This window comes from Apodemus sylvaticus, chromosome 13, assembly GCF_947179515.1.
Source record: "Apodemus sylvaticus chromosome 13, mApoSyl1.1, whole genome shotgun sequence".
Lineage (NCBI taxonomy): Eukaryota > Metazoa > Chordata > Mammalia > Rodentia > Muridae > Apodemus > Apodemus sylvaticus.
The window spans coordinates 32,103,828-32,119,440 of NC_067484.1; the positions used below are offsets into that span (position 1 = coordinate 32,103,828).

A 15,613-nucleotide genomic window follows, 5' to 3' on the forward strand; every position below is an offset into this window, starting at 1 on the left:
TGTTCTCAAAAACCAAGAAGAAAAAGACTTCAATATATGATGATGCCAGTTTGAAATTCCAGCATTAGGGAGACTGAAGTGGGAGGACAGAGAAATCTGAGGACGGGTTAAATTACATAGCAAGATCTTGTTTAAAAAAATAAAAACAAAAACCAAACCAAGCAGCAATCAACCAACCAGCCAACTAACCAAATAAAAACCCTAAAGCAACAGATTTAAACAATGTTTACCAATGCTCTATTTGTTTTTGGACAAACTTTCTTCTGAAGAAAAAACCTGACATCATTTCTGCTACCCTGTAAGAATTATTTTTTAAGATAAATATTTTAAGAGTTATTAGTTTTACTTTCTAATAGAACATCCGTACACACCTGCAAAATTTATAGAAGGCACACAAAAGCTATTTGTGGTCTTCAATAATCCTCAGGAGGGGAGAAATCTTGAGATCTTAAATTTTAAGAATCGCTGACTGTGACACCCAGTCACATCAGTGGTCCCTATTCTCTGCAGGAAAAGTTTAATTTCTTAGAGTCTAATGTTCATAGTGAAGATTGGTAAACTCGTGTGACTGAAGACGGTGATGAGTTTAAATCCAGTCTCTTCTCTCCTTCTGTCTCTCTACTTAACCTCCAGGAACCCCTTGTCCGCTTCACCCCTCTACCTGGTGGAGTCCTTCCAGACTGCCCTTTGGGTACCGAGGGCTGTGTCCACATCCCTGTCTTTTGCTGTAAACCCCACTGGATTACAGCCCTGCAGACAAGCGTTCCTACACTTAACACAACCCTTGTCAACTTGCAGAGATCGCTTTCTAGCTTCAGGGACGGTGGGTCGGGAAGATGTAAAGGGGCCACTGGGCCATCAGGGGCAGTGCCTTCCCGACCCCGGAGCCCACGTCGGTCTTGCGCGACTCCTTATCACCGAGCACACCCCTCCGCCCCCTTGAGGGTCCAGCTCACCTGAGCCGGAGGCGTCCCCGACTGCCCGCCAGCTCCGCCAGTTGCCGCCAGCCCCGGCCCTCCGGAGCGCGGTCCAAGTTCTCGCTGAGCCTCCGCAGCAGCGGCTCCGGCAGGCGGTTGAGGGTTGCGCCGGCTGGAGGGGAGGTCGAAGGTCCCGAGGGTGCGGTCGGGGGCTGCTGCACAGCCAGGGGAAGTGAGGCCTGCAGCGGCTGCCCCCACAGCGACATGGCTACGCCGGTCACCTCGGGACTCGGTGTCCGCGCACCTTCCGCTGGCCTCTCGCCGTCCCGGGAGTCGCAGGAGCGGAAGGAGAAGTAGCTGCACAGCGAGGCCTTCACAGGAAGAAGCAAAGCTCCCGGGCCGCGAGACAGGTTCCCTTGAGAAGCCGCGCAGCCGGCCAGCCAGAGAGAGGGGCGGGCTTCGGGGTCGGGCTTCGGGGGCGGGGCCTGCCTGCTGGTGTATGGGCGGGGCTTGGGTTGCTCTTCTCCACTGGCAAGGAGAGATGAGTTCGGGGGCGGGGCATAGGGCGGGGCACGCTTATTAGAGCAAACAGTTTCACCGGTTGTGACCAGGGTGGGGGTAAGAGGCGGGGCCTGGCTTCGGGCTGTGGGCCGCTGCTTCAGTCATTGGGGAAATGCTAGCCTTGGGGGCGGGGCATGGTATGGGCGGGGCGTGAGGCCGCACCTCCCGTGCCGCTTCAGAGTCGCTGGAGCAGGAAGGGATGGGTGGGTATAGTGGTTAGAGGAAGCGGTGGAGGAACTGCCACAGCTAGGAAGCCTGTGGCGTAGGAGCTTCCCGGGACCGTGGGAGGATGCTTACCTCACACCAGAAAGGGTAGCACGCGCTTCCCGGAGGCGCCCCCACGCGCGTCCACTCTCGGCAGACCTTGGGGCTTGCGTACGTGCGGAGTTCGCCAGGAGGCCACCAGCTTTCCACATTGGGCAACCTCAAGCGCTTCCTCTGCAAGTGGAGGGTGTTTACCAGAGGGAAGTAATGGAGCTGGAGATTCAGATACTCACAAGGCAATTGACAGAAATCTTTTCTAGAGTTTTTAAAGACTGAGTATCTTATCGGAGGAGTCAACGGTGCAGTTCGGTGGTGGGGCTCTGGTCTAGTTTGTCTAAAGCTCTGGGTCCATCCTCAGCTTCACAACAGCAAGCAGCAAAACCCAGGTACTTCTGGTGTATTTTAACTAGTTAGATCCTGGAAATAATTTATCTTGGCAGTAATGGTGTGGTGTCCTCGGATCAGACTATCACACACAGTGTACAGATTCCAAGCAGTTCCCCTGGATTATATAGACCAACAGTTTTCAACCCGGGGGTCATGACCCATGGGAGGGCGTAGTCAAATGACCCTTTCACTGGCGTCCACTAAGACCATGGTAAAGCACAGATTTTACATTCCAGTTCATAACGGTAGCAAAATTAGTTATGAAGTAGCAACAAGAATTTATGGTGGGGGGTCACCACAGCACGAGGAACTGTATTAAAGCATTAGGAAGGTTGAGAATTACTACTGATCTACATACAGTAAGCTTGACAGGACCCACTCATAAACTCTCACCTCACCTCATCCATAGCAAAGGCTGTTAACCCTTTGGTTATACTTGTTTGACACAGGAACAAACATCTGGTGGCTAGTCAGGTAGTCCTGAGATACAAGCCTTTCCTGCCCAGTTTATCTTGCCTTTAGCTTTTTTTTTTTTTTCATTCCAGACAGACAGCAGGGTTTTCTGCAGCAGTACTTTGAGTGACCAGAATTCTCACAGTTGTTGGAAGGGTGGGAATTTTCCATACATGTTCCACCAGATTCTAGTACAGCCAGTCACTGAGCTGTTTTTTTTTTTTTTAAGTCCAGTTTAAGTTCAGAGTTCATGTGTGTAATGACGTAAGTATGATGTGGATTCAGAAAGATCTGCTAGGTTCTGATTTTATGACTTTACTAAGTTGATTTCTGTCCCTCATCAGTTAAAATGGAACTAGATTATATTATATAGAAATATTGCCAGGATGAAAACATTTGATGCTGTTAAAACAATCCAATGACTGGCACATACCAGATACTCACCGGTTTTATGCTTCCCAGTACAGAGGCCCATTTCACATTTAACCTGAATTGGAAAACTTTCCCCATATTTTTTAGTGCTTATTTTTTCTCAATCATTAGACAATAATTTCCTATTATCTATGTGTGTTTTATGGACATTAAAAGCCTTCTAGATGTGTGTGTGTGTTTGTGTGTGTGTGTTTGGGGGGATAGAGTCTCATGTAGTCCAGGCTGCCCTTAAACTTCTTTTCCGCTTCACCTCCTGAGAGCTGGAACTATAAGTATTCACCATAATGCACACACAGTTCTATGGAGACCTGGGTATGCAGCCTGAGGACGATCACGTGCTAGACAAGCACTCTCAGCTGTGTCACATCCCCGGTCCTCGGTTTTCTAATTTATTGGCATTCTACATTTTAATTTAAAGTCAATAGACGTTTATTTTCCCTTCCAAACCTACTCGTCTGCTGGTGCCAGTTGTTGCCCATGCAGCCCCTTCTATGAGAAAGGGTCCGGAATGCATCTTCCACTGTTTACCCTGCGGCCGTCCTTTCTGGTTTCAGCCTGTCTACTCAGTATAGCTCAGCTAAGTGCCATATTGACTCCCTTCCTATTCCTGTTTTCCACATGCCTCTCACTTCCCCCAACTCCTACTCAGACACCTTTCCCACTACTCCCCATTAGTACTTTGACAGACATTGCATTTTTATGGTCGATATATTTCTCCTCTTAATAAAAATCCTCATATTTCTACCAAATTTTCACTTCTGGGGGGATATGTGTGAGTTCATATTTTGATGTCGCCACTTATTACTGATATCCACGTGGGTGAGTTATTGAACTTGTCTGAGCTTTAATTTCTCTGCCCTTAAAAGGTGGAAGATGCTGGTACCTATCAAGATAATGATTGGGAGACGTTGGCATAGCATTACTTAAGGGTGGGGATGCCTTCTGAGGAATGAATGCATCATGAGGTGACTTTTGCTGTGTGAACCAAGTCTCACGGGACAACAGGTGTAGTCTGCTGTTAATCTAGTTTGATTTCTGTTGCTGTGGTGAACGCCACTACCAGAAACAATTTAGGGAGGAAAGGGTTTATTTCATCTTACCATCATCAAGGGCAGTCAGGGCAGGAACTCAAGCAGGGCAGGAACCCATGCAGAGACCATACAGGGAATGTGGCTTACTAGTGTGCCTCCATGGCTTGCTCAGATTGCATTTTTATACAGCTGCTCAGTGACGGGCCCTCCCTACAGTGAGCTTGTCCCCCTCTACACCAATCAAGAATATGTCCCTCAGACTTGCCTACAGGCATTCAGATAGAGGCTTTTCTTAATTGAGATTCCTTAATCTCAGATGACCCTAGCTTTTCTTTTTTCTTTTTCTTTCTTAAAAGAGACCGGGTCTCGCTGTGTTGCCCAGGTAGAGTGCAGTGGCTATTCACAGGCGAGCCCCCACTACTGTTCAGCAAGGAAATTTTGACTTGTTCCATTTCTGACCTGGGCTGGTTCACCTCTCCTTAGGCACCCTGGTGGTCTCCCGCTCCAGGGAGGTCACCTTATGCCAAACTTAGTGTGGACACCTGATCAACCTAGTATACTCCTGGACTCAAGCAATTCTCCTGTCTCAGCCTCCTGAGTAGCTGGGTCTACAGGCTATGTGCCACCACACCTGGTGACCCTATCTTTTCTTGAGCTGACAAAACAGAACAAACAAACAAAAACCAAAAAACCAAAATAAAACCCCCAAAACACGGGAAAAAAAGAACCTAATCTGCTTAGCTGTTGACCACAGTGTCATGTGGTATATATCTGTTTTATTACTTTTAAAATTTGACACATTAAGCCGGGTGGTGGTGGAGCACACCTGTAATCCCAGCACTCTGGGAGGCAGAGGCAAGCGGATTTCTGAGTTCGAGGCCAGCCTGGTCTACAGAGTGAGCTCCAGGACAGCCAGGGCTACACAGAGAAACCCTGTCTCAAAAAAATCAAATCAAAAAAAAAAAAAAAACCAAAAAAAAATTGACACATTAATTTAATAACTGAGCTTCTTTTTCTCTATCAACAATTCAAGTAAGGACAGGAGAAAATTTGTTAGTAGAGATATGGCTTTGATTTTTTAATTTTTAATCTTTAATTAAAAATCCATTTACTTATCATGCGTGTGTGTTCACAGAGGAGCAAACATGGAGAGGTCAGAAGACAACTTTCGAGAGTTGGTTTCCTTCTTCCACTATGAGGTTCCTTGGACTGAACTCAGGTTGTCAGGTTTGGCAGCAAGTGCCTTTACCGACTGAGCCTTCTCACTGGTTCTTAAATGTTCCTGAAAGATCATGCATGTGGACACATAATAAATATCCTTGGGAGTTTTTCTTATTAGCTGAAAGGGACTAAAGTCTTTGTGAACCCAAACAATTTGCTGGAAGTTCATGGTTCCATTCTATAAAAGTCTGATGATGTAATCTTTTTTTTTGTTGTTGTTTTTTGTTTTTTTGCTTTTTTGTTTTTGTTTTTTGAAACAGGGTTTCTCTGTGTAGCCCTGGCTGTCCTGGAACTCACTCTGTAGACCAAGCTGGCCTCAAACTCAGAAATCTGCCTGCCTCTGCCTCCCAAGTGCTGGATTAAAGGTGTGCGCCACCACCACCACCACCACCACCACCACCACCACCACCACCACCCGGCTGATGATGTAATCTTAATAAGACTCATGGATGTGGACACTGACTCATAGCTTTTTTTTTAATTTATTTTATTTTATGTATATGAGTACACTGTAGCTGTACTGATGGTTGTGGTTGCTGGGAATGAAGGTTGCTTGCTCTAACCTAAAGATTTTTATTTATTATTATATCTAAGTACACTGTAGCTGTCTACAGATGCACCAGAAGAGGGTGTCAGATCTCATTATGGATGGTTGTGAGCCATCATGTGGTTGCTGAGATTTGAACTCAGGACCTTTGGAAGAGCAGTCAGTGCTCTTAACCGCTGAGCCATCTTCCCAGCTCCCCCCCCTTTTTTTAAAAACATAATTTGACTATAGATGTCAACCAAAAGGACAGGTGCTACAGTTCACAAATAAATTGGTCCTACTTGGTGTGGGAGAATACCTACAGACCTTTGGTTCCGTATATACTGAAAGTAAGGGAAAAAATTCAAAATAATGAAAGTTACATGGTATTCATTGTCTCTATCCCTTACTCCATGTCTACAACCTTTAGTGACCTTTCTGATTCACCCCTGAGGAGAGGCCATGAAGGCCACATTTAGACACAATACTAGCCATATGTATTCCTTGCAGCCCATCCTGACTGATGTTTCCTAAAGAGCTGGGGGAATTATTTTATTTTGATTGTGATTTAGGCATAGTAGCTAAGTGTTCCATTCCCTACTTTCATAACAAACCATCTAGACCTAAATGCTTCTATTTACTATGAAGACTACACTTGTCTAAACTCACCCACTCAGTTACCATCCAGTATTCACCCAGTGCCTACATTGTATCAGACCCTGTGCCAAAAAAAAAAAAAAAAAACAAACACTGTTGGAGGATAGTTTTGTTCTAAGTTGAATTCATGAACCTCAACAAATCCACAATGAACATATGACAAAGGTTTCATTATCTAGTGCGAGAATCAAAAGGAATCAATTTAACTCATTATCTAGTAAGGGGAAATATTCCAAAGATGTGATGAATAGTGATAAATACACAAGTGTTGCCTCACAGACACAAAGCTGGCTTTTTTTTTTTTCCTCCACAGGGAAAGAGGGGATCAGTGTGTCTACCACTTTGCAGAGTTTACTGACGAGCACGAGTTGCTTACGTTGCTGCCAGGTTTCCAAGTTAGCCTTCTGCTCCCTTCTCAGTGTTATAAGACGGTTCAGTCAAAGACGACTCTCAGAAGTGGAGTAGGAAGAAGACCAAGGCGAAAGCACAAGGAAGCGAATTACCACGGGGAAGTTGTTGAGCTGTGCTTGGTTCAGAAGAGCTGGAGACACACAGGACAAAGGGCAGAGACCAGGACAAAGGAAAGAGTCAGATCACAATATGTCACACCTATGGACCAAATCATCATAGGTTTATGCCTACTGGAGAGGATCAGTGGGTTATACAAGATACTTTTTAGTAGCACCATGATTGTTTTATTAACTTCATAGTATTTAAAAGGAAAAGTCTGTCGAGCTGCTGACTTGTCAGTAGTAGTAGGGTCATGCCAAATTTATTGAAGTTTATCTTAGTCTGGTTACTGTTCCTGCACAAACATCATGACCAAGAAGCAAGTTGGGGAGGAAAGGGTTTATTGAGCTTACACTTCCACATTGCAGTTCATCACCAAAGGAAGCCAGGACTGGAACTCAAGCAGGTCAGGAAACAGGAGCTGATGCAGAGGTCATGGAGGGATGTTACTTACTGGCTTGCTTCCCCTGGCTTGCTCAGCCTGCTCTCTTATAGAACCCAAGACTACCAGCCCAGAGATGGCACCACCCACAAAGGGCCCTCCGCTCTTGATCACTAATTGAGAAAATGCCTTACAGCTGGACCTTAGGGAGACATTTCCTCAAGGGAGGCTCCTTTCTCTGTGATAACCCCAGCTTCTGTTAAGTTGACACACAAAACCAGCCAGTAAAAAGTTAAAATGTGTGATAGAATAGTAATAGAATAGTTAAAATTTTTCTCTAAAGGGATCTATTAAATTACCAAGACCACAAGTGGCATGTGAGGATGTTGAAACCCTAAAAGTTGGCAGAATTTTAAAGTTTGAGAAACTCTGATCTTAGCAAGTGACGAGGTGGGGGGATGTTTGAAATACTGTAATCATGATAGTTCCTTCACTTTTGGATTTTGGAGAACTCAGGCTGTACTAGAGAGAAGACTGGAAGTTTAAGAGGTCTTAGAGCTGGCCTGAAAAGGAGTACTCAGGGGGCAGAGATAGGAGAATTGAAAGTTTAAGGTTATTCTGGGCTACAAAGTGAGACTCTGGGAAAGCAGACTAAAGCAAGAATAACCACTAAAAGCATTACCATGTGGTATAGTTGAAAAAAAAAATAGTGGTCTTTGCCAAGTGCCATGATTCTAAAAATGGAAAGCAAAACAAAATAAAACAGATTGAAGAAAGATACAGATATCGACTATCTCCCACAGGCGCATGTGTTTGAACACCTGATCCCAGCTGATGGTATGATATGGGGAAGGTCTGGAAGCTTGAGGATTTCAGCCCTCACTCTAGAACATGGTTTGCTTTGGGCTGGGCCTTGAGTTGTAGTCTAGCCCCTCTGCTGGCCCCAGTCTCTCTCCTTTCTTCTCAGCCACTGAGCTGTGAGTTAGCAGCCTCACGTTCTTGCCATAGTCCCAGCTACAACGGGTGCCAAACATTTCCTTCTCAAAAAGTAAGTCAAAGTAAATCCTTCTTCCTTTAAGTTGCTTTTGGTCGGTACGAAAAATGTAAGGAATGCAGGAAATTAAAATTGATAAGTAAAGCTATTTCTGTGATAACACTGACCACATGGTTTGTATGTGTTTGGAAGTAGGACACAGGAGGAATGAATATGGAAAGAGTGTAGAGCCACAGCCTAGCAAAGCTTTGGTATGCTGTAAGCTCACAGTTCTAGGGTAAAGGGAATGTCAAGGTGGTAGGAGCTTGAGAGAGCTAGTCATTTCCTATCCCTAATCAGGAGCAGAGAGCGCTGAATGCATGCACTCTAGTGCTGAGCTTGGTTCTTATATAGTTCAGAATCCTCTGCCTAGGGAATGGTGCCACCTGCAGTGGCTGTGTCTTCCCATCTCATTTACTTCAATCAAGATAATCCCCCACAGGCATGCATGCACACAGACCAACCTAATCTAGACAGTCCCTCCTTGAGACTCCCTTTGCAGGTGATTCTAGATTGTTTTGAATTGATAAAACTAACAAGTACAATAAGCAGACAAAGTATGAGAGATTACCCGGTGTCTTAGTTACTATTCTATCACTGTGAAGATACCACCATGACCAAGGCGAATCATTTAAAAGAAAGCTTTTTGTTGGGGGCTTGCTTACAGTTCCAGATGGTTAGTGTATTATCATCATGGCAGGAAGCAGAGGGGCGTGGCACTGGAGCAGCAATGAGAGCTTTACATCCTGACCAACAGGCAGCAGACAGAGACACTGGGAGGAAGAAAAACAATGCAGTTTTGTTTGTGTATGTATTGCTAAGGATGGATGGACCCAGGTGTGCATATGTGTGTGCACCGGGGTGTGTATTGTGGTCAGATTCCTTCCTTCACAATGTATGTTCCAAAGATTGAACCCCAACACACCCACATACACATGAACAGAATGAACACATAAGCAAATGTAATTTTTAAAGCATCTTTGATGGTTTGTATATGCTTGACCCAGGGAGTGGCACTATTAGAGGTGCAGCCTTGTTGGAGTAGAAGTGTCACTGTGGGTGTGGGCTTAAGACCCTAATCCTTGCTGCCTGGAAGTCAGTCTTCCACTAGCAGCCTTCAGATAAAGATGTAGAACTCTTAGCTCTGCCTGTATCGTACCTGCCTAGATGTTGCCATGTTCCCACCTTGATGATAATGGACTGGACCACTGAACCTGTAAGCCAGCCCTAATTAAATGTTGTCCTTTGTAAGATTTGCCTTGGTTATGGTGTCTGCTCACAGCAGTAAAACCCTAAGACAGCATCTGTCTCAAGTCTAGACCTTGCTGCCCCGTCTCCAGCCTGTCCATGCAGCACGGATTCACACAGCTCTTTCTGCCACTCTTACTGGTGAGCACAGATGCTCCAAGCTCTGGAGTTTCTTCCTTATTCAGGTACTCAAGTATCAACTGCTTTTTCAAATTAGATTTTGAGACAGGCTTGTTATTGTGATTGTGTTCAAAGCCAGACCCAAGACTGGCTTTGAAGTCGCAATGTTGCAGCCACACTCCTAACCTCCTACATGCTAGGATCATAGGTGTAAGTCACCACACACAGACTCCGATACATTTTTTGAACTGTAAATTATCAAGAGAAAAGGAAGAGGTTAAATTATTTGGCAGATCTTGAGGTGTCAGTCCTTGTTCCTTCGATCCAGAATCAACTTTTTCTTGTTCCCTTTTCCCCCCAGGTTTATACCCCAGATGTGTATGCATCAAATATAGAGCTAAAGAACTACAGCAAGAACACTACATTTATTTTCATCTCTCACTTTTTTTTTTTTTTTTTTTTTTGGGGAGAAAAGGGTTTATTGAGCTTACACTTCCACGTTGCAGTTCATCACTAAAGGAAGTCAGGACTGGAACTCAAGCAGGTCAGGAAGCAGGAGCTGATGCAGAGGCCATGGAGGGATGTTTCTTACTGGCTTGCTTCCCCTGGCTTGCTCAGCCTGCTCTCTTATAGAACCCAAGAGCACCAGCCCAAAGGTGGAACCACCCACAACGGGCCATCACCACTTGATCGCTAGTTGAGAAAATGCCCCACAGCTGGATCTCATGGAGGCACTTCCCCAACTGAAGCTCCTTTCTCTATGATAACTCCAGCCTGTGTCAAAACTAGCCAGTACAATTGACCCCTTGTCAACTTGACACACAAACACATCACTATTAAGCCTCAACCCTTACTTTCTTATTCATCCCCAAGATCTAAATTACTTTAAAAGTCCCACAGTCTTTACATATTAAAAGTTCAATCACCTTAAAATGTCCAATATCTTTAAAATTCAAAGTCTTTTAAAAGTTCAAAGTCTTTTAATTGTGGGCTCCAGTAAAATACTTTCTTCCTTCAAGAGGGAAACATATCAGGGCACAATCACAACCAAAAGCAAAACTCAAACTGCAATGGTTTAATGTCTGGTATCCAACTCACAATCTTCTGGGCTCCTCCAAGGGCGTGGGTCACTTCTCCATCTCTGCCCTTTGTAGCACACAGCTTGTCTTCTAGGTTCCAGCTGCCTGTACTCCACTGCTGCTGCTGGTCTTGGTGGTCATCGCATGGTACTGGCATCTCCAAAACGCTGCTATCTTCCACTGTAATTAGGCTTCACCAATAGCCTCTCATGGGCTCTCATCAGGGTGACAAGCCTCTGCTCCTATGCATGACCCCTTCAAGTCCTGGGCCATCAATTGCAACTGAGGCTGCACCTTCACCTCACTGTGCCAAGAGCCTCAGCTGCTCTTCATGACCCCTTCATGCCTTCAAAACCAGTACCATCTGGGTGACTCTTACACAGTACCAAGTCCAGCCACAGCACAAAATACAACTGTGGCTATCTCTGGAACACACACTCTGTGCTCTCAGAAAACACTTCCAAGAAGATTTCATCTCAGTGATGCTGGTCTCTTCTTAATCACCGCTAATTTCTTAGCTCCAGCTAACCGCAGCAATAGTCCCAATAACACAAAGGTTTGCTTTAGTGGTTCTGGTATCTTGTTACTCACAGCTGATTCTTCATCCCCAGCTAACCAAAACCACAGAATCTTCACAATCGAAATATGGCCACTGTAAGAGTCTTTAATCTTCCCTCTGAAATTTCACAAGCCAGGCCTCCATCTTCTGCATTGTTCATAGCATTGTCTTCCAAGCTTCTACAGAACTTTCCACAGCTTTTCTAGCTCAAAGTTCCAAAGTCCTTCCACTATCCTCCCCCAAACATTGTCAGGTTGTCACAGGAATACCCCACTATGCTGGTACCAATTTGTCTTAGTCAGGGTTTCTATTCCTGCACAAACATAGTGACCAAGAAGCAAGTTGGGGAGGAAAGGGTTTATTCAGCTTACACTTTCACATTGCAGTTCATCACTAAAGGAAGTCAGGACTGGAACTCAAGCAGGTCAGGTAGCAGGAGCTGATGCAGAGGCCATGGAGGGGTGTTTCTTACTGGCTTGCTTCCCCCTGGCTTGCTCAGCCTGCTCTTTTATAGAACCCAAGAATCCCAGCCCAAAGGCGGAACCACCCACAAGGGGCCCTCCCCACTTGATCACTAATTGAGAAAATGCCCCACAGCTGGATCTCATGGAGGCACTCCCCCAACTGAAGCTCCTTTCTCTGTGATAACTCCAGCCTGTGTCAAGTTGACACACAAAACTAGACAGTACAGTATGTATCCTTGTTTCATCTCTCACTTTCTTCCCCCAGCTCCATACATAGAATCCCAGTTGATGACTGCGTGGAAACCGATGAAAACTCAAAGAAATAGTCTAGATCATGAATCTTCACTGTCAGTTTGGTTGGGTGTAGCATCCCTATAGAAGCACATCTGGGCACGCCTATGAGACTGCTTCCAGAAAGCTTTAACTGAGGAATGGATATGGCACCAGTCTGTGGGCTGGAGTCTTGACTGAACAGACAGGAGAAAGGCAGCTAAGCACCAGTATTCATCGCTCTGCTTCCTGCCTGTGGATGTGACCAGCCGCCTCATGTTCCTACCACCATGCCTTTCCCGTTACGGTGGACTATATCCCTTCTCAAACTGTGAGCCAAAGTGAGTCCTTCTGTAGTTACTTCTTGTCAGGAATATGGCCAGAATAAGAAAAATAACACAATCTAATCTCCTGAAAGACATCATAATATTTAAAAAAGAGATGGTACTACCTGATGTTTACTATGGAAGACGAAAGTCAATTGTGGGTAGGAATTACAACTGAGGTTTTATGTCTAATAAAAATAAGACAGTGTTGGGATTTTCTTTTTTCTTTTTTTCATTTTTTTATTCGATATAATTTATTTACATTTCAAATGATTTCCCCTTTCCTAGCCCCCCCCACTCCCCGAAAGTCCTGTAAGCCCCCTTCTCTCCCCCTGTCCTCCCACCCACCCCTTCCCACTTCCCCGTTCTGGTTTTGCTGAATACTGCTTCACTGAGTCTTTCCAGAACAAGGGGCCACTCTTCCTTTCTTCTTGTACCTCATTTGATGTGTAGATTATGTTTTGGGTATTCCAGGTTTCTAGGTTAGTATCCACTTATTAGTGAGTGCATACCATGATTCACCTTTTGAGTCTGGGTTACCTCACTTAGTATGATGTTCTCTAGCTCCATCCATTTGCCTCAGAATTTCATGAATTCATTGTTTCTAATGGCTGAATAGTACTATTGTGTATATATACCACATTTTTTTGCATCCACTCTTCTGTTGAGGGATACCTGGGTTCTTTCCAGCATCTGGCAATTATAAATAGGGCTGCTATGAACACAGTAGAGTATGTATCTTTATTACATGGTGGGGAATCCTCTGGGTATATGCCCAGGAGTGGTATAGTAGGATCTTCTGGAAGTGAGGTGCCCAGTTTTCGGAGGAACCGCCAGACTGATTTCCAGAGTGGTTGTACCAATTTACAACCCCACCAGCAGTGGAGGAGTGTTCCTCTTTCTCCACACCCTCTCCAACACCTGCTGTCTCCTGACTTTTTAATCTTAGCCATTCTGACTGGTGTAAGGTGAAATCTCAGGGTTGTTTTGATTTGCATTTCCCTAATGACTAATGAAGTTGAGCATTTTTTAAGATGCTTCTCCGCCATCCGAAGTTCTTCAGGTGAGAATTCTTTGTTTAACTCTGTACCCCATTTTTTAATAGGGTTGTTTGGTTTTCTGGAGTTTAACTTCTTGAGTTCTTTATATATATTGGATATTAGCCCTCTATCTGATGTAGGGTTAATGAAGATCTTTTCCCAATTTGTTGGTTGCCGATTTGTCCTCTTGATGGTGTCCTTTGCCTTACAGAAACTCTGTAATTTTATGAGGTCCCATTTGTCAATTCTTGCTCTTAGAGCATACACTATTGGTGTTCTGTTCAGAAACTTTCTCTCTGTACCGATGTCCTCAAGGGTCTTCCCCAGTTTCTTTTCTATTAGCTTCAGAGTGTCTGGCTTTATGTGGAGGTCCTTGATCCATTTGGAGTTGAGCTTAGTACAAGGAGACAAGGATGGATCAATTCGCATTCTTCTGCATGCTGACCTCCAGTTGAACCAGCACCATTTGTTGAAAAGGCTATCTTTTTTCCATTGGATGTTTTCAGCCTCTTTGTCGAGGATCAAGTGTCCATAGGTGTGTGGGTTCATTTCTGGATCTTCAATCCTGTTCCATTGATCCTCCTGCCTGTCACTGTACCAATACCATGCAGTTTTTAACACTATTGCTCTGTAGTATTGCTTGAGGTCAGGGATACTGATTCCCCCAGACTTTCTTTTGTTGCTGTTCTTTTGTTTCAATAGTTTTAGCTATCCTGGGTGTTTTGTTATTCCAGATGAATTTGATAATTGCTCTTTCTAACTCTGTGAAGAATTGAGTTGGGATTTTGATGGGTACTGCATTGAATCTGTAGATTACTTTTGGCAAAATGGCCATTTTAACTATATTGATTCTACCGATCCATGAGCATGGGAGGTTTTCCCATTTTTTGAGGTCTTCTTCCATTTCCTTCTTCAGAGTCTTGAAGTTCTTGTCATACAGATCTTTCACATGTTTGGTAAGAGTCACCCCAAGATACTTTATACTGTTTGTGGCTATTGTGAAGGGTGTCATTTCCCTAATTTCTTTCTCAGCCTGCTTATCCTTTGAGTATAGGAAGGCTACTGATTTGCTTGAGTTGATTTTATAACCTGCCACTTTGCTGAAGTTGTTTATCAGCTGTAGGAGTTCTCTAGTGGAGTTTTTTGGGTCAGTTAGATAGACTATCATGTCATCTGCAAATAATGATAGTTTGACTTCTTCCTTTCCGATTTGTATCCCTTTGACCTCCTTATGTTGTCGAATTGCCTGAGCTAGTACCTCAAGTACAATATTGAAAAGATAAGGAGAGAGGGGGCAGCCCTGTCTAGTCCCTGATTTTAGTGGGATTGCTTCAAGTTTCTCTCCATTTACTTTGATGCTGGCTACCGGTTTGCTGTATATTGCTTTTACTATGTTTAGGTATGGGCCTTGAATTCCTGTTCTTTCCAAGACTTTAAGCATGAAAGGATGCTGAATTTTGTCAAATGCTTTTTTAGCATCCAATGAAATGACCATGTGGTTTTTTTCTTTGAGTTTGTTTATGTAGTGGATTGCATTGATAGATTTCCGTATATTGAACCAACCCCGCATTCCCGGGATAAAGCCTACTTGATCATAGTGGATGATCGTTTTGATGTGTTCTTGGATTCGGTTGGCAAGAATTTTATTGAGTATTTTTGCATCGATGTTCATAAGGGAAATTGGTGTGAAGTTCTCTTTCTTTGTTGGATCTTTGTGTGGTTTTGGTATCAGTGTAATTGTGGCTTCATAGAAGGAATTGGGTAGTGTTCCTTCTGTTTCTATTTTGTGGATTAATTTGAAGAGTATTGGTGTTAACTCTTCTTTGAAGGTCTGATAGAATTCTGCACTGAAACCATCTGGTCCTGTGCTTTTTTTGGTTGGAAGACTTTCTATGACTCCTTCAATTTCTTTAGGCATTATGGGACTGTTTAGATGATCTATTTGGTCCTGATTTAATTTTGGTATTTGGTATCTGTCAAGGAAATTGTCCATTTCCTCCAGATTCTCCAGTTGTGTTGAGTACAGGCGCTTGTAGTAGGATCTGATGATTTTTTTGGATTTCCTCATTTTCCGTTGTTATATCTCCCTTTTCAGTTCTAAGTTTCTTAATTTGGATACTTTCTCTGTGCCCT

At 44.1% G+C, this 15,613-nt stretch overlaps 1 protein-coding gene across 4 annotated transcripts in view; it reads right to left on the reverse strand.

Moving 5' to 3' along the window:
* Malt1 (MALT1 paracaspase) overlaps positions 1–1,370 on the reverse strand; it is a 51,289-nt gene extending 49,919 nt beyond the window's left edge. For 3 of the 4 annotated variants that reach the window (XM_052201425.1, XM_052201424.1, XM_052201423.1), the window contains exon 1: positions 957–1,369. In XM_052201425.1, the coding sequence (XP_052057385.1) occupies positions 957–1,183 (227 nt within the window). In that variant the 5' untranslated portion in view covers positions 1,184–1,369. Of the gene's footprint in view, positions 1–956 lie in introns of all 4 variants that reach the window. The other variant, XM_052201422.1, reaches the window with a different exon arrangement.
* Between the last annotated feature and the right edge of the window lie 14,243 nt (positions 1,371–15,613).